The sequence below is a fragment of the Cervus canadensis genome, chromosome 6 (genome assembly GCF_019320065.1).
Source record: "Cervus canadensis isolate Bull #8, Minnesota chromosome 6, ASM1932006v1, whole genome shotgun sequence".
Lineage (NCBI taxonomy): Eukaryota > Metazoa > Chordata > Mammalia > Artiodactyla > Cervidae > Cervus > Cervus canadensis.
Genome location: NC_057391.1, coordinates 20,683,328 through 20,701,817, shown reverse-complemented (window position 1 = coordinate 20,701,817; position 18,490 = coordinate 20,683,328). Strand labels below are relative to the sequence as shown.

General features: G+C 40.9%; 2 protein-coding genes across 2 annotated transcripts; both read left to right on the top strand.

The window, feature by feature from the left end:
• The first annotated feature begins 802 nt into the window (after positions 1 to 802).
• Positions 803 to 6,240, top strand: LOC122444172 (olfactory receptor 49-like). The gene is made up of 2 exons (XM_043472967.1): positions 803 to 885; positions 5,224 to 6,240. Exons 1-2 carry the CDS (start codon positions 803 to 805, stop codon positions 6,236 to 6,238), a joined length of 1,098 nt encoding a protein of 365 aa, XP_043328902.1. The 3' UTR covers positions 6,239 to 6,240.
• Positions 6,241 to 13,870: 7,630 nt separating this feature from the next.
• Positions 13,871 to 18,094, top strand: LOC122444171 (olfactory receptor 49-like). The gene is made up of 2 exons (XM_043472966.1): positions 13,871 to 13,950; positions 17,077 to 18,094. Exons 1-2 carry the CDS (start codon positions 13,871 to 13,873, stop codon positions 18,092 to 18,094), a joined length of 1,098 nt encoding a protein of 365 aa, XP_043328901.1.
• Positions 18,095 to 18,490: the final 396 nt, after the last annotated feature.

Here is an 18,490-nt window from a genome sequence, read left to right as displayed (position 1 = left end):
AAGAACTGATGCTTTCAAACTGTTGTGCTGGAGAAAACTCTTCAGAGTCTCTTGGACAGCAAGATCAAACCAGTCAATCCTAAAGGAAATCAGTTGTGAATATTCATTGGAAGGACTGATTCTGAAGCTAAAACCAATACTTGGGTCACCTGATGCAAAGAGCTGAGTCATTGGAAAAGACCTTGATGCTAGGAAAGATTGAGGACATGAGGAGAAGTGAACGACAGAGGATGAGATGGTTAGATGGCATCATCAACTCAATGGACATGAGTTTGAGCAAACTCTGGGAGATAATGTGGGACAGGGAAGCCTGGGTGCTGTAGTCCATGGATCACAAAGGGTCAGACACGACTGGCGAATGAACAACAAAAATGCATTGAGCGCTCCATCAGGACACCTACGGAATAAAGACCAGAATCTCAATGAGAACTGTATTAGCCTCTGGCTCCAGATATCTCATAAGGCTGCAACCAAGGTACAGGCTGCAACAGTAGTCATCTCAATGCTTGTCTAAGAGAGGATCTGCTCCCATGCTCACTACGGTGGCTGTTCGTTGTCATTAAGTCCTTGCTGGTGTTGGCTGGAGACATGAGTCCCTTGCCATGTGGGCTTCTCTACTGGACAGCTAATAATATGGCTTCCTTCAGAGCAAGCAAGAGAGCAAAAAGGACATGCAAGATGGAACCACAGTCTCTTTGTAACATTCTCAAAAATGACATCTCATCCCTTTCACTGTATTCCATTCATTAGAAGGCCATCACTAGGCACAGCCACACACAAGGGGAGGGGATAACACGTGGGCATGGATATCAGGAGATGGGTCATCGGGGCCACCTTAGAGGCTATCACAGGCACTATGTCAAATCAACCTGTGACACCAAGCACGTAGGCTGTATCATGTCTAACTGAAAATTATGAAAGTTCTGGTCAACCAGAGGAGGTATACAATTTCTATAACCACATCTCAGCAGATGCAACCAGTGTGTGCCATGTACGCTTCTTAACCTCAGCTATCCAGTCATATGAGCCTACTTCTTATAAGTTATTGATGTAGTCATGACTCTTTACCAGGAATAAGGTGACTATACACGCAGTTTATATGAGATGACCAGGTGTTTAGAAAGTGAGTTGGTAACCTTCTGACTACATTAAGGATAACCAGACTATCAGGAAAGATAACCCCAGTCAGATTAACCCACTAATGCACTTAGAGAACTGAAAGCCCGTCATTCATTTGCCTTTTCAAATGTATCATTGGCTCCTAATCATACCATTTCTGACAGTCACGTTACCTCAGCCAGTTTTCTCCAGTGCACAGAATAGTTTGGTGACCAAAGAAAGTGGGATTACAAAGTACTTATAGCTTGAATGGCCCAAGGACCAAGACGAACACAATTTCAACATCCTTTTACAAAGATTCACATAATAGAGAGGATGCTCAACAGGGACTGGACACCATCTCTGTTTTGTTCACTACTCACAGTCATCTTCAGTACACAGTATAGAGTCTAGCACACAGTAGGTACAGTAGGTACTCAATAAACATTTATTGAATGAATGATTAATTACTTAATTAAAGGTCCTTCACCTCCACACACACTCCAATTTATTCTTCACATCTCAAATTTATAGAGATGGAAATACCAGAATACCTTACATACCTCCTGAGAAACCTGTATGTAAGTCAAGAAGCAACAGTTAGAACTGGACATGGAACAATGGATTGGTTAATAATTGGGAAAGAAGTACATGAAGGCTGTATATTGTCACCCTGCTTATTTAACTTTTATGCACAGCATATCATGAGAAATGCCAGGCTGATGAAGCAAAAGCTAGAATCAAGATTGCCAGGAGAAATATCAACAATCACAGATGTGCAGGTGACACCACCCTTATGGCAGAAAGCGAAGAGGAACTTCAGAGCCTCTTGATGAAGGTAAATAGGAGAGTGAAAAGTCTGGCTTAAAATGCAACATTCAAAAAAACAAAGATGATCGCATCCAGTCTCATCACTTCATGGCAAATAGACGGGGGAACAAAGGAAACAGTGACAGACTATTTTCTTGGGCTAAAAATATCACTGTGGATGGTGAATGCAGCCATGAAATTAAAAGACACTTGCTGCTTAGAAGAAAAGCTATGACAAAACTAGACAACGTATTAAAAAGCAGAGACATCACTTTGCCCACAAAGATTCATAGAGTCAAGGCTATGGTTTTTGCAGTAGTCATGTACAGATGTGAGTTGGATCATAAAGAAGGCTGCGCACCAAAGAATTGATGCTTTCAAACTGTAGTGCTGGAGAAAACTCTTGAGAGTCCCTTGGACAGCAAGGAGATCAAACCAGTCAATCCTAAAGGAAATCAACCCTGAATATTCTTTGGAAGGACTGATGCTGAAGCCGAAGCTCCAATACTTTGGCCACCTGATGCAAAGAGTTGACTCATTGGAAAAGACCTTGGTGCTAGGAAAGACTGAAGGCAGGAGGAGAAGGGGATGACAAAGGATGAAATGGTCGGATGGCATCGTCGACTCAATGGACTTGAGTTTGAGCAAGCTGGGGCAGAGGGGTTGGTGAAGGACAGGGAAGCCTGGGTGCTGCAGTCCATGGATCACAAAGAGTCAGACACAACTGGCAACTGAACAGCAACAACTTTATGTAACTCTACCAGGAATACCTTTCATCATACTTCAGTCTGGTTCAGGATATCCTCTGAGCTCTTCTTCAGACACTAATCACAATAGTCATTAATATTTATCTGATTACTTAATGTCTGTCTTCCCCACAAGATACTGCCTGTCTGTGGCATCTACAGCCATACTTATCACACAAAAGCACATCACAAAACTTTTTGAATGTTTTATTAACTGTGTTTCTTTGTTACAGTTAAAATTCATTAGAGGTTTCTCAGCTTCTCAGTCAAAACAAAGTAAACTTTAAATCCCAAAATTGAAGAAAGTAAGAGGTAAGGGACCTTCTTAGGTCCTATTACCACTGACGATAATGAATCTCCAGGGAAGCATAGCTCCTTCCAGTAAGAGAATATCATGAATCTCTAGATTGGTTAAGTTTGAGCTCTGCACCTTTTGTATCTCTGAGCATCCAAGGAGATCAAAAATTCCAAGCAGTCCAAAACAAAGAGTCTGCCACGATTATTTCACCCCAGAAATCTCTATGGACACCATACTCCTAGAAGGACCAGAAACTTCTTAAGCCCAACTGAAGATGAGTTAAACTAATCAGCATCTATTGATGTCTGTCTCTACCTTACTATACGAGGGATGGAAGAATAATTAAACAGGTTTTCATATCCATTTCCCCACAAAAGTGGTCCATGACATGGTGATGGATCAGAAAAATAGAAGCTTCCTGAGAAACTGCTGAAGTTCTGGGGAATATCCAGAGACTGTTCATTTTTAAGGATATCTGAGGATGTGTGGATGGCAAGAGAGTCAGAGAATATTTCTTAAGAGAGATTGATTGTTGGAAAATATGGATATTTGCAGACACCTGCGTGTACTGTGTACAAGAGAATAGGACCTACTTGCGTCCATGATCTGCAGAACACATTATAGCTCTGGCGCGTCCTTCATTTTGCATCTCTGGTGAGCCCCCAAGAAGCATACTCCTCAGGCAACCCTGCAGAGTTGGGAGTTTCCTGTGAAAACCAGGAGTCTCCCCATCATGAGACAACTGAGTATCTCATCTAGTATCTCGTGAGGTAATCTACGTTGCTGCAATTTTTGGAGTCCGGAAGGGGAACCTGATTCCTCTGGATGCTCTGGCTGGAAGCCTGCCATCTGTTTCCAGGTGCCCACTGGCGGGCTATGGCGCAGCTCGCTTCTTTGATTTTTTGCATCATTCTCAGTGTCCTGACTCAGGAACAGCTGATGGCTCACAGAATCATTATGGCTTTCCTTCCCTCTATTCACGGACAGCCATTTATTTCCCCTTTGTCTCTCTAAATTGTTTTCTCCAACTCTTAGACCAAATGGGCTCATTGTGCTGGCTTCTTTTCTGATTTTGAATTTAAGTTACTTTATAAGCAATAATAAAATAATAAAGAGACAGAAGAAAAATCACCCGCCATCCTCCCATCCTATTATGGCAATTATGCTCATTTTCCTGTGTTTTCATCCAATTCTTCTCCATATAAATACATATTTTACACAGCTATACTGCACTGTGTTACCATTTCTCTGAGGCAGGCTTATCACATTAGTTTCTGCTCCTGTCTCAGAGAGAGTCAGCTCTTCTTCACAGAAGCTTGCCTTTACCTGTTATTTCCATAAAGGACAACAGATGGCAAGAATGCCTACCTCTTTATCCAGATCTCTAAGTGAGTGAAGTCGCTCAGTCATGTCCGACTCTTTGCGACCCCACAGACGGTAGCCTACTAGGTTTCTCTGTCCGCGGGATTTTTGAGGCAAGAATGCTGGAGTGAGTTGTTGTTTCCTTCCCCAGGGGATCTTCCCAACCCAGGGATCGAACCCAGGTCTCCTGTGTTGTAGGCAGACACTTCACCGTCTGAGCCACCAGGGAAGTTGGTAAGACACTGTTAAATAATGTAAGAACTAGAAAAAGATTATTCAAGACAAAGACATATTCTTTAAAATTGAAATTGAACCAATGAACAATTCTAAATATGAGCATTTATCATTATTATTCTTCATTACGATTACTTAGGAATTTATCCCAAAGAAGTAACCATGATGCCTAATCTACAAATACATGTTTTATTCCCACTGAAGAAGCAGAGTTTGGTGAAGTTAGAGAACTGGCCCCAGACAAGTTAGAAAATGATGGAGCTCAGGTACAAACACGAAGTCTCTAACTCAAATGCCTCTGTAACAAGTTCTAGAGTAAATTTTCCACTAGTGTTTTTGATAAAGGCCTGTGACCAATGGATGCAGGATTTGCAGAGGAAATATTTTACTTTATTTGAGAGACCCCTTAAAACATTTGCACAAATATGGGGAAAAAACATCATCTGATCAAGATTTAAAGGGACAAACACTTCCTAACAGAAACAAGAAAAATGGAAAAAGAATTGGTTAAGGCAAAACTTTCCCCAAAGAATACCAGACAATTGAATCAAAGTATGTAACTTGATGCTAACTCAGTGAGGGACCTGGACAACTGGCCTGACAAGGGAGGGAAAGGGATTTGCAGGTTGAAGAAATAAAGGATTCCTTCAGCTCAAAATCCCTCTTTCCTTTCAGATCCAAGTGTCCTCAGATCCCCAGAACATCACGACTCCTGAAGCCGCACACCTCTGAGTGGTCATTCCCAGCAGAGGCCAGAGGAGCCACGGGGAACCACACCGCTGTCACCGAGTTCATCCTGCTGGGGCTCTCAGACGCCTGTGAGCTGCAGATGCTCCTCTTCCTGGGGCTCCTCCTGACCTACCTGCTCACTCTACTGGGGAACCTCCTCATCGTGGTCCTCACCCTCACGGACAGGCGCCTCCACACCCCCATGTACTACTTCCTCCGCAGCTTTGCTGTCCTAGAGATCTGGTTCACCTCGGTCATCTTCCCCAAGACACTGACCAACATCCTGACTGGACACAGGACCATCTCCCTGGCAGGCTGTTTCCTACAAAGTTTTCTCTATTTCTTCCTGGGCACCACTGAGTTCTTCCTACTGGCAGTGATGTCCTTTGACAGGTATGTGGCCATATGTAACCCCTTGCATTATGTCACCATCATGAGCAAAAGAGTCCGTGTCCAGCTAGTTCTTTCTTCTTGGGTCACAGGATTCTTTATCATCATTGTTCCAACTTTCTTCACAATTCAGCAGGCATTCTGTGGTCCCAATATCATTGATCATTTCTTCTGTGACAGCTTTCCACTCCTGGAACTCGTATGTGCAGACACAAGTCTGATCGAGCTTCTGGGTTTTATCCTGGCCAACGTCAGCCTACTGGGCACTCTGTCCGTGACGGCCACCTGCTATGGCCACATCCTCCACACCATCCTTCACATCCCCTCAGCCAAGGAGAGGCGGAAAGCCTTCTCAACCTGCTCCTCCCACATCATTGTCGTCTCTCTCTTCTATGGCAGCTGCATCTTCATGTATGTCCGGTCGGGCAAGGGCGGCCAGGGGGAGGACAGGAACAAGGTGGTGGCCTTGCTCAACACCGTGGTGACCCCAGTGCTCAATCCCTTCATCTACACCCTGAGGAACAAACAGGTGAGGCAGGTGTTTAGGGAGCAGGTGAACAAGCTCATCTAATAAACCTGTAGTTCCAAGGGGCTGCACATAAGATCCCAGTCAAGCTGAACGAACATCAGGCCTCTGTAACAGATGAAGGCTGTCTCATCTAGAAAAAGCTTGATGACATGTTTCTGGGGTGCCAGTCACTGTGCACCTCAGCATCAACTCATAAGCTCTGTGGAGCCTCAAGGCATTTTTAGTAATTATCAGATTTAAATATTTTTCTTCATTCCATCAATGTCTGCTTGGCTTCCCAGAATAATATAAGTTATTTGATGGAAGGTACTAGCTCTATTGGAAAAGGGCATGGCAACCCACTCCAGTATTCCTCCCTGGAGAATCCCATGGACCAAGGAGGCTGGTGGTCTACAGTCCATGGAGTCACAAAGAGTCGGACACGGATGAAGTGACTTAGCATGTACTAGCTCTATAATTCTGGAGAAGGAAATGGCAACCCACTCCAGTATTCTTGCCTGAAGAATCCCATGGATGGAGGAGCCTGGTGGGCTACAGTCCACAGGGTCGCAAAGTGTCGGACACGACTGAGCGACTTAACCAACTAACTAACTAGCTCTATAATTCACCATAAGACTCAACAACAATCCATTATCATAGACCATATAAACAGTCTGTAAGTACTTTCAGTCTGATTGATTGCTTTGTGTCTGTTTCTGCAGCACCCTCAGAGGGGAGGAGTACAGTCCTCTGGTAGCACTGTCCTCATTTCACTCTTACAGCCCTGTCACAAAAAGACATCAGAAAGAACTCAAAAATAAGAAGAGTTACTTAGTATTCTACATAGAAGTTACTTATGCTTCTTTAGCATCAAAACTCATAGAAATTCCTCATTCCTACTGAAAAAGATGCTTCTACCTACTAGCTGGTTACTTCCCTGAGTCCCGGTTTTCTGATCTGTAAAAGAAGATGACAATATCCATTCCAAAGGACTGTGATGAAACATCAGAGATATTCTATGTAAAGTGCCTCTAGTGACTAGAGGATAATAAATCCTCACTAAATGTTAGTTCCTTTCATCTGTTTCTCACTCACCTTCCCTATTTTCCTTTGATTTCCCACCAGTTACTAACAAATGTTTTTTTGTTCAGAATGCCTTAAATGTCTAAAAATGCTACAAATTGTATATTCAAAATGTTATATTAAATCATATATAAAGTTACATATAGTATTTCACTTTGAAATTTGTTACTAAGTTGTTTAATATTTTATGAAGTTGAAATTAAGTCATATTGGTAAATAATCAAAGATTAAATAAAGAAATTAACATATTCGTAACCAAAAATTATTACATGAATAACATGTTCAAGGAAATATTCTATGTCATCTAAGAGATAATAATTTATGCCCTTGAAGAATCTGAAGTCTGATAAGGAAGATAGAAAGTACACAAATAGCTTTAGTCTAGGGTTAAACTGATTTTTTAAAGAAAATACCATATGTAGCTCTTCAATGATAAATTTGAAAAACAAGAGGAAATTAATGATTCCCTAGAGAAAGAGAATTTTCAAAAACCAAAAAAGAAATAGAAAACTTAACTAGGCAAATTACCATAGAAAGATTTCAAAAGGGATTATGTATCTACTATAAACTAAAATACAATGTTCTCAACAACAAAAACAAACAGTTCTACAAATGGCCAATAAGGGCATGAAAAGATGTGCAACATCACTAATCACTTAGGGAAATGCAAATCAAAATCACAATGAGATACTACTTAACACCCATTAAGATGGCTATTATTTTTTTCAATATTTTTATACAGAAAATAGCAAGTATGGGCAAGAATGTGGAGAAACTAGAACTCGTGTGCATTGCTGATGGGACTGTCTAATAATGCAGCCATTGTGGAAAGCAGTATGGCAGTTCCTAAAAAAAAAAGTAAACAGATTTACCATATCATCCAGCAATCTCACTTCTGGGTATATAGCCGAAAGAACAAAAAGAGAGACTCAGAGAGATATCTTTATGTCCGTGGACTCAAAGAGCTATGTTTATATCCTTGTTCATAGCAGCATTATTCATAATAACCAAAAAGGCAGAAACAACACAAATGTCCACAGATAAATGAATGGATAGCCAAAATGTGGTATGTACATTCAATGGAAGATTATTCAGCTTCAAAAAGGAATAGAATTTTGGGGTTTCTCTGGTGGCTCAATGGTAAAGAATCAACCTGCCAATGCAGAAGATGCAGGTTCAGTCCGTGGCCCAAGAAGATCCCACATGCAGCAGAGCAACTAGGCTCATGTACCCCAACTACTGAGCCTGTGCTCTAAAGCCTAGGAACCACAACTACTGAGCTAGCACACCTCAGCTACTGAAACCCATGCACCCTGGAGCCCGTGCTCTGCAACAAGAAAAGTTACCAAAATGAGAAGCCTACACACCACAAGAGAGTAGCCCCTGCTTCCTGCAGCAAGAGAAAAGCCCAGGCAGCAATGAAGACCCAGCACAGTCAAAATAAATAAATGAATGATTTTTTTTAAAAAGGAATGGAATCCTGACAAATCCTACAACTTGGAGGAACCTTGGAGACATTACGCTAACTGAACTAAGTACAACATAAATGGGAATGCGTTGTATGAGTCTACTCACTTGAAGTATGGTGGTGATAGTTTAGTCACTAAGTTATGTCCTACTCTTCCAACCCCATGGACTGTAGCCCACCAGGCTCCTCTGTCCGTGGAATTTGCCAGGCAAGAATACTGGAGTGGGTTGCCATTTCTGTCTCCAGGGGATCTTCCTGACCCAGGGATTGAACCCGTTCTGCACTGTAGGCAGATTCTTTACCCCTGAGCCACCAGGAAAGCCATTATATGAGGTATAGAGTAATCAAAATCATGGAGACAGAAAGTAGAACGGTGGTTACCAGGGGCTGGAGGTGGGGGTAGGAATGGAGAGTTATTATTTAATGGATACGGAATTTCGGTTTGGGACAATGAACAAGCTCAGGAGATGGATGACTGCACAACAATGTGAATAGACTTGATGCCAACAAACTGTACATTTTAAAGTGGTTAAAATGGTAAAGTTTGTGTTATTATGTATTTTACCACAATAAGAAAAGTACAGATTCAGATCAAAAACAAAACTACCTTAACTTTGACTCCTCTTTCTCTTATATTCCACAACCAATCCATCTATTAATTCTGTGGATTATACATCCAAAATATGTATCAAATTCACCACTACTTACCACCACCACTACCATCTTTGTCCATATCATCTTCCCCTTCCTAGAGGATATCCATCCACTTCTTACCACCCCAATCCTATCCCCATATTCCTAGAGGAGGGTAGGGTTAGCAAACTCAGGTAAGGGAGAAGTGGACTTACAGACTTAACAGATGACGCCAACAACACACACCCTTTCTCTTTGAAGATTTTCTGATTGAAACAGGCCTTATATGGAGGAAGAAATACATTTTAACCTTAAATGAAGTTCAAATTTTAACAATTATATGGGATCAGACAATTTGATAATCCCATTCTTTGAACAAATGGTGAATGAAGGACTTCTAAAATTATATGTGTGGCCAGAAAATTTGCATAACTGTCCTGAATTTCATCAAAGGTCAAGGAAGAAATAACTACATGAACAGGTTTAAATGGACTTTCAGGAAGGGGGTAGACAATGCAAACTACAAATAAAGGATTATTTTCCATAATATACAAAGATAAACAACTCAATAGATAAATGAGCTAAAAAAGGATATACATAGATATTTCACAGAGAAACAGACCCAGAGAGCCAATAAATAAATGAAAACATGTTCAGCCATACTAATAATTAGTACAACTCAAAATAACAACCCTTTTTATGATAAAGTATTTTTAATTTTCTAAAGTAATAATGACATTATGTTTTTATTTTAAAGAGTAATAGTGTTTTAATACTGAAATATTTACAGATGAAATGATATAATGTCTTGGATTTATTTTATCATAATATGGAAAGCAGATGGTGGTCTATTGAAATAAGAATAAGAAGCCATGACTTGGTTTTCGTTGAATCTAGGTGATGACTACATGGAAATTCGTTATACAATTTGTCCATTTTTGTATGTGCTTGAAATTTCCATATTAAAAAAGTAACATAAAAAGATAATGGAAAACTTAAAGTAAGAGGTCATGTGTATATGACCTTGGGTAGTATTTATGACATAGCAGCAAGAAAGTATGTAAGATGTTGCACATGCAGAATCTGGTAGGGGTTGGGTACTGAAGAGATAAAATGTTTGGAGAGAAAAAATAAAACATAAACAAAGGAGATCCCCAGGTACTGAATCCAAGTAATTAAAATGATGTTATCACAGAAATAGAACAGTAAGGCAGAAAAGCTGGCTGAGGAGGAAATAATAGTTGGCTTAGACACTTCTATTGTGGGCACTGAAAACCTGAGGCATTGCCTATTGACTGGGAAAAGGAACTCTTCACAACAGTTTCCAATGGCATTGGAATTGTCCAAATATTTGTCTCTCATTCTCATTGTTTAGTTTATAGCAAAGAAAGCTGTCCTGAAATTGGAGTGTCATAAAACCGAGAAGAAAATTGTTAATATTTATAAGCTTGTCACTAACCACTTGTACACTTATGTCTCTATATTCAAACCCAGGCTTCCCTGGTGGCTTAAGAATCCACCTGCAGTGAAGGAGATATGGGTTCGATCCCTGGGTTGAGAAGATCCCCCGGAGAAGCAAATGGCAACCCACTCCAGTAATCTTGCCTGGAGAATTTCATGGGTAGATGAGCCTGGCCAGCTGTAGTCCATGGAGTCGCAAGAGCTGGACATGACTTAGTGACTAAACCACCACCATTCAAACCCAGGAAGTTACAAATACTACTCTCTATACGTTTATATAAGAATCATAAATGACATCAACTAAGTTAAGGGCTTATAGTATAAGAGCATTCAAAACAGTTTTGTCAGCAGAATGTAAAAGACCAAAAGTTATAGGAGGTATGATATCTATAAGCGGTCCATTGTGCATTGAGTTCCCCATCATGACACCTCAAGAATAAAGCCTAAAAAGGCTAGAAGAGAACTATATTAGTTATCTATTGATGAGTAACACATTATCCCAAAATTTAGCTCCATAAAACAACAAGCATTTATTAGTTCACAGTTTCTGAGTTAGGAATCTGAACAAGGATTGACTATGTGCTTCTGGCTCAAGATATCTCCCAAGGCTGTAACCCAGATATAGGCTGGGGCAGCAGTCATCTCAACGCTTTTCTGGAAGAGAATCTGCTCCCACGTTCACTCCTGTGGCTGCTCATTGGCCTCAAGCACTCACTGGTTACTGGCTACAGATAGCAATTTAAAGACACGTGGGCTTCCCCATAGGAGAGCTCACAATACGGCAGTTGGCCTCCCTCAGAGCAAGAGACGCATGTAAGATGGAAACCACCATCTCCTTGTTACATTCTCAAAAATGACACCTCATCCCTTTATTCTATTTATTAGAAGGCAGTCACTAGGTGCAGCAGCACAGAAGGGATTACACAAGGACATGAATACCAGGAGGTGGGGAGGTCATGTCTCTGCTTAAAACCTTCCAATAGCTTCCACTTGCATTTGGAATGAAATCTATCCTCCTTACCAGGTATGGTCTACAAAGCTCTACAAATTTTGAACACAACCAAATCTCAAATCACTGTCACCCTCTTTCTGATTTACTGGCCTTCTCACTTTAACTCAAAAATACCACCTCTTTGCCATAACATGGCCTTAACATACCTTCTCTTTGCCTGGGACTCAACCAACCAGCCATCTGATCAAGCCCTGCTCTGCATTCAAGTCTGAGCTGCAATCACAATTCCTCATGCGTGCCTTTTCTGGCTATCCATCTAAGGCAGAGGCAAGTCTCACTTATTTTCTCTCCTAAACTACCCAGTTCTATGCCTTCATAGCCCTCACAGTGCCTTGTTATTACATATTTGCTCTCATGTGTTTCTCTCTCTGAATTCTAGTATGACAAAAACACTAATTTTTTTCTCTGTTCACAGCTTGAGACCTGCAGGGCTCAGAAAGCAGTGTGCTTTCTCATATGACCAGAGGAAGAATACAATCTCTATAAGCTGATCCCAGGAGATACAACCAGTGTACGCCATGTACACTCCTTAAATTCAGCTGTCCAGTTATCTAGCCTCCTTCTTATAGGTTCGTGGTGTAGCCATGACTCTTACCAGGAGTAAGATGACTACGCGAGCAGTTCATAAGAAGGGATCAGGTGTTTAGGGAGTGGGTTGCTGGCTCTTCACTCTCGGGGAAGAATACTCCCCCAAGTTATTCTTCCCTAGTCAGAATAACTCACTAATCCATTTAAAACAGAAAACTGAAAGCCAGTCATTCATTTGCCTCTTCAAAGACATCACTGGCTCCTAAAATAATACCACTTCCTGCAGTCAAGTTACATCAGCCAGTTTTATCCAGTCTGGGAAATAGTGTGGTGACTAAAGAGAGAAAGTGGGATTCCAAAGTAGTTTTAACTTGAATGGCCCAAGAATGAAGACGAAGACAATTTCGAAACCCTTTTACCAAGATTCCCCCAATGGAGAGTAGACTCGAGGGGGACCTGGGATCATCTGTTTCATTCACCACTCATAGTCATCCTCAGTACATAGTATATAACCTAGCACATAGTAGGTGCTCAATAAACATTTATTGAATGACTGATTAATTAAAGTTCTTCACCCCCCCCCCCTACACTCCAGCTTCTCCTTCAGATTTCAACTTTATATAACTTCATCAGGAATATATTCCCTTATCCTTCAGTCTGATTCAGGATCTCCTATGAGCTGTTCTTCAAAACACTTGTCACAATAATAATTAATACTTGTGTGTTTAATGTCTGTCTTCCCCACAAGACTCTGCCTGTCTCTGGCATTTAAACTAATCATGCAGTAACTCAACTAAAATTCACCGAATGTTTTAATAACTATATTTCTTTGTTACAAATAAACGTCATTAGAAGTTTCTGAGCTTCTCTGTCAGAACAAAGCAAACTTTAAATCCCAAAATTGAAGAAAGTAAGAGGTAAGAGAACTTTCAAGTCCCAGTTAACACTGATGATAATGAATCTCCAGGGAAACACAGCTCCATCCTGCAAAAGAAGCATGTGAACCTCTAGACTGATTAACTTTGAGCTGTGTAACTGCTGTATTTCTGAGTTTCCATGGAAACCAAACAGAACCCCAAGCAGTCAAAGCTTGATGCCAGTTCCACAGAGACAAGAAGTCTGCCATGATTAATTTACCCCAGAATCCTCTATGGACAGTATACTCCTAGAAGGACCAGAAACCTCTTAAGCCCAAATGAAGATGAGTCATACGAGCCTACATCAATTGATGTCTGTTTCTGCCTTAGTATAGGAAGGATGGAAGAACAATTAATTAGGAAGTGTTCTGGCCATGACATGTGAGGAGCACTAGGAGCTTCCTCAGAAACCGGTGATATTCTTGGGACTATCTAGGGATAGTTCGTTTCTGAGGATATCTGAGGATACACTGATGGCAAGAGTCAGAGAATATTTAAGAGAAATTGGTTGCTGGAAAATATGGATATTTGCTGACATTTGCATGTACTGTCTACAAGAAAACAGGACCTGCTTGTTCCATGACCTGCAGACCATGTTACAGCTCTGGGACATCCTTCACTTCGCATCTCTGGTGAGCCCCCAAGAAGCATACGCCTCAGGCAACACTGCAGAGTCAGGAGTTTCCTGTGAAAATCAGGAGTCTCCCTTCATCAGAACTGCCTTGGAGACAACTAAGCACTTCACCTAGTATCTACTGAGGTAATCTTTCATTGGTGCAATATTTGGGGTGGGGGAAGGGGAAGATGATTTCCTCTGGATGCTCTGGCTGGAAGCCTGCCATCTGTTTTCAGGTGTCCACTGGTGGGCTGTGGCACAGTTCACTTTTTTGATTTTTTGCATTATTCTCAGTGTCCTGACTCAGGAATAGCTGATGGCTCACAGAATCATTAAGACCTTTTTTTCACTGTTTTCATGGACAGCTATTTATTCCCCCTTTGTCTCTCTCAAACTCTTCTACCCAACTCTTAGTCTAAATGGGCTCACTGTGCTGGTTTCTTTTATGACTTTGAATTTAGGTTATTTTACAAGCTTTAATAAAAGTAATAAAGAAACAGAAGAAAAATCACCCACCATCCCCCCATCCTATTGTGGCAATTGTGCTCATCTTTCTGCATTCTTATCCAATTCTTTTCCATATAGATACATATGTTACATAGCTACAATGTACTGTGTTACCATTTCTCTGAGTCAGGCTTATCACATTAGTTTCTGCTCTTGCCTCAGATAGGGTCAGCTCTTCTCCACAGAGGCTTGCCTTTACCTGTCATTTCTATAAAGGACAATCGATGGCAAGAAAGCCTAGTTCTTTAACCAGATCTCTAAAGACAGTGTTACTCTCCGACATAAATCACAGCAAGATCCTCTATGACCCACCTCCCAGAATATTGGAAATAAAAGCAAAAATAAACAAATGGGACCTAATGAAACTTAAAAGCTTTTGCACAACAAAGGAAACTCTAAGCAAGATGAAAAGACAGCCTTCAGAATGGGAGAAAATAATAGCAAAAGAAGAAACAGACAAAGGATTAATTTTTTTTATTTTTTTTAATTTTTTTAAAGGATTAATTTTAAAAATATACAAGCAACTCCTGCAGCTCAATTCCAGAAAAATAAATGACCCAATCAAAAAATGGGCCAAAGATCTAAATAGATATTTCTCCAAAGAAGACATACAGATGGCTAACAAACACATGAAAAGATGCTCAACATCACTCATTGTCAGAGAAATGCAAATCAAAACCTCAATGAGGTACCATTACACGCCAGTCAGAATGGCTGTTATCCAAAAGCCTACAAGCAATAAATGCTGGAGAGGGTATGGAGAAAAGGGAACCCTCTTACACTGTTGGTGGGAATGCAAACTAGTACAGCCACAATGGAGAACAGTGTGGAGATTCCTTAAAAAATTGGAAATAGAACTGCCATATGACCCAGCTATCCCACTCCTGGACATACACACCGAGGAAACCAGATCTGAAAGAGATACGTGTACCCCAATGTTCATCGCAGCACTGTTTATAATAGCCAGGACATGGAAGCAACCTAGATGCCCATCAGCAGACGAATGGATAAGAAAGCTGTGATATATATACACAATGAAATATTACTCAGCCATTAAAAAGAATACATTTGAATCAGTTCTAATGAGATGGATAAAACTGGAGCCCATTATACAGAGTGAAGTAAGCCAGAAAGATAAAGACCATTACAGTATACTAACGCATATATATGGAATTTAGAAAGATGGTAACGATAACCCTATATGCAAGACAGAAAAAGAGACACAGATGTATAGAACAGACTTTTGGACTCTATGGGAGAAGGTGAGGGTGGCATGATCTGAGAGAACAGCATCAAAACATGTATATTATCTATAGTGAAACAGATCACCAGTCCAGGTTGGATGCATGAGACAAGTGCTCGGGGCTGGTGCACTGGGATGACCCAGAGGGATGGGGTGGGGAGGGAGGTGGGAGGGGGGTTCAGGATGGGGATCACATGTAAATCCATGGCTGATTCATGTCAATGTATGGCAAAAACCACTATGATATTGTAAAGTAATTAGCCTCCAACTAATAAAAATAAATGGAAAAAATAAATAAATAAAGACAGTGTTAAACAATGCAAAAATTAGAAATAAAAATCCTTTAAAATGAAGACATATTCTCTAAAACTGAAATTGAATCAATGAAGAATTCTGAAAATCAGCATTTATCATTATTATTTAGAATTATTATTTCTTAGGAATTTATCCCAAAGTAATAACCTCAATGACGTCTAGTCTACAAATGCATGTTCCCCCCAACATGTAACAATTTCATAGTACATGGATCTCTCAAAAAATATCAACCAAATAATATAGTAACAAAAATTTGTAATAACATATAACAAAAAATTGTTATAATAATATGTGTGAAGGAAAAAAGTGCAAAATTATCTATGAGCTTGGCTATATAAAGCAATAAACACTGAATAAGAATAGAAAAAATATAAAAGAAATTAATCAAAATATTAATAATAGTTGTCTCTGTGGGGCAACAGACAATTCTTTTTATTTCATTTTTTTTTTATTTCCTAAACTTTCCACAATGAGCTGATACTACTTCTCTATTTTAGCCACAAAGGGAAAAATAAAAATAGCTAACATTATGTGACTGCTTGCTCTATGGCTAACTTTGTGCTAGGTGTTGGATATACATTATTCACTTAAGTTCTGAGAGAACATTTTACATATATATTGTTACTGTTCCCTTTGAAGAAACAGAGTTTTGGTGAGATTAGAGAACTGATCCCAGACAAGTTAGTAAATGATGGAGCTCAGGTGCAACCACAGTTTCTCTAACACAAATGCCTCTGCAACAAGTTCTAGAGTACATATTCCATTAGTGCTTTCAATAAATGGTCATGATCCACAGGATGCAGAATTTGCAGAGGAAAATATTTTAATGTATTGAGAGCCTTTACAATATTTGGACAAATATGGGGAAATATGTCATCTGATCTAAAAAAATAAGAAAGGATTTAATATAGTTTCCTTACAAACAAACAAAAAAAGTGGAAAAGAAATGGCAAAGGCAAAATTTTTCCCAAAAACTACCAGATAAATGGGTCAAAGTATGTGACTTAATGCTAACTCAATGAAGGGTCTGGACAACCAGCCTGAGGAAAGAGAAAAGGGGACCTGTAGGTCAAAGAAATAAAGGATTCCTTCAGCTCAAAATCCCTCTTTCCTTTCAGATCCGAGTGTCCTCAGATCCCCAGAACATCACGACTCCTGAAGCCGCACACCTCTGAGTGGTCATTCCCAGCAGAGGCCAGAGGAGCCACGGGGAACCACACCGCTGTCACCGAGTTCATCCTGCTGGGGCTCTCAGACGCCTGTGAGCTGCAGATGCTCCTCTTCCTGGGGCTCCTCCTGACCTACCTGCTCACTCTACTGGGGAACCTCCTCATCGTGGTCCTCACCCTCATGGACAGGCGCCTCCACACCCCCATGTACTACTTCCTCCGCAGCTTTGCTGTCCTAGAGATCTGGTTCACCTCGGTCATTTTCCCCAAGATGCTGACCAACATCCTGACTGGAGACAAAACAATTTCCCTGGCAGGCTGTTTCCTACAAAGTTTTCTCTATTTCTTCCTGGGCACCACTGAGTTCTTCCTACTGGCAGTGATGTCCTTTGACAGGTATGTGGCCATATGTAATCCCTTGCATTATGTCACCATCATGAGCAAAAGAGTCTGTGTCCAGCTAGTTCTTTCTTCTTGGGTCACAGGATTCTTTATCATCATTGTTCCAACTTTCTTCACAATTCAGCAGCCATTCTGTGGTCCCAATATCATTGATCATTTCTTCTGTGACAGCTTTCCACTCCTGGAACTAGTATGTGCAGACACAAGTCTGATCGAGTTTCTGGGTTTTATCCTGGCCAACATCAGCCTACTGGGCACTCTGTCCGTGACGGCCACCTGCTATGGCCACATCCTCCACACCATCCTGCACCTCCCCTCAGCCAAGGAGAGGCGGAAAGCCTTCTCAACCTGCTCCTCCCACATCATTGTTGTCTCTCTCATCTATGGCAGCTGCATCTTCATGTATGTCCGGTCGGGCAAGGGTGGCCAGGGGGAGGACAGGAACAAGGTGGTGGCCTTGCTCAACACCGTGGTGACCCCAGTGCTCAATCCCTTCATCTACACCCTGAGGAACAAACAGGTGAAGCAGGTGTTTAACAAGCAAATTAGCAAGCTCCTCTCATAAATAGGAGCTGAGCTGAGAGGGTAGAGAAAGTTGGCTCCTTTCCTGAACCTCTCCAAATACTGCTGCTTCCCGATCTCCATGAACTATTTCCTCTCAGACGGTTTCTTAGCAAATGCTATAATCTACAGTGGTTTCTTACATTTATCATTACTGGCTCATGCAATCTTGTCAGAGAGTATAAAAAACTCAGTGTACCACAACTGTGTCTGGTATGCCTTTCTGATCCTAGAATGTATCTGAGTGTTTTTTGGGTTTTTTGTTGTCAGGTTTTTGTTTTGGTTTTGGTTGCACTAGGTCTTTGTTGCGGCACACAGGCTTTCTCTAGTGGCACCGAGCAGGGGGTACTCTAGCTGTGGTGGTCAGACTTATGGTGGTTTCCCTTATTGCAGAGCTCTA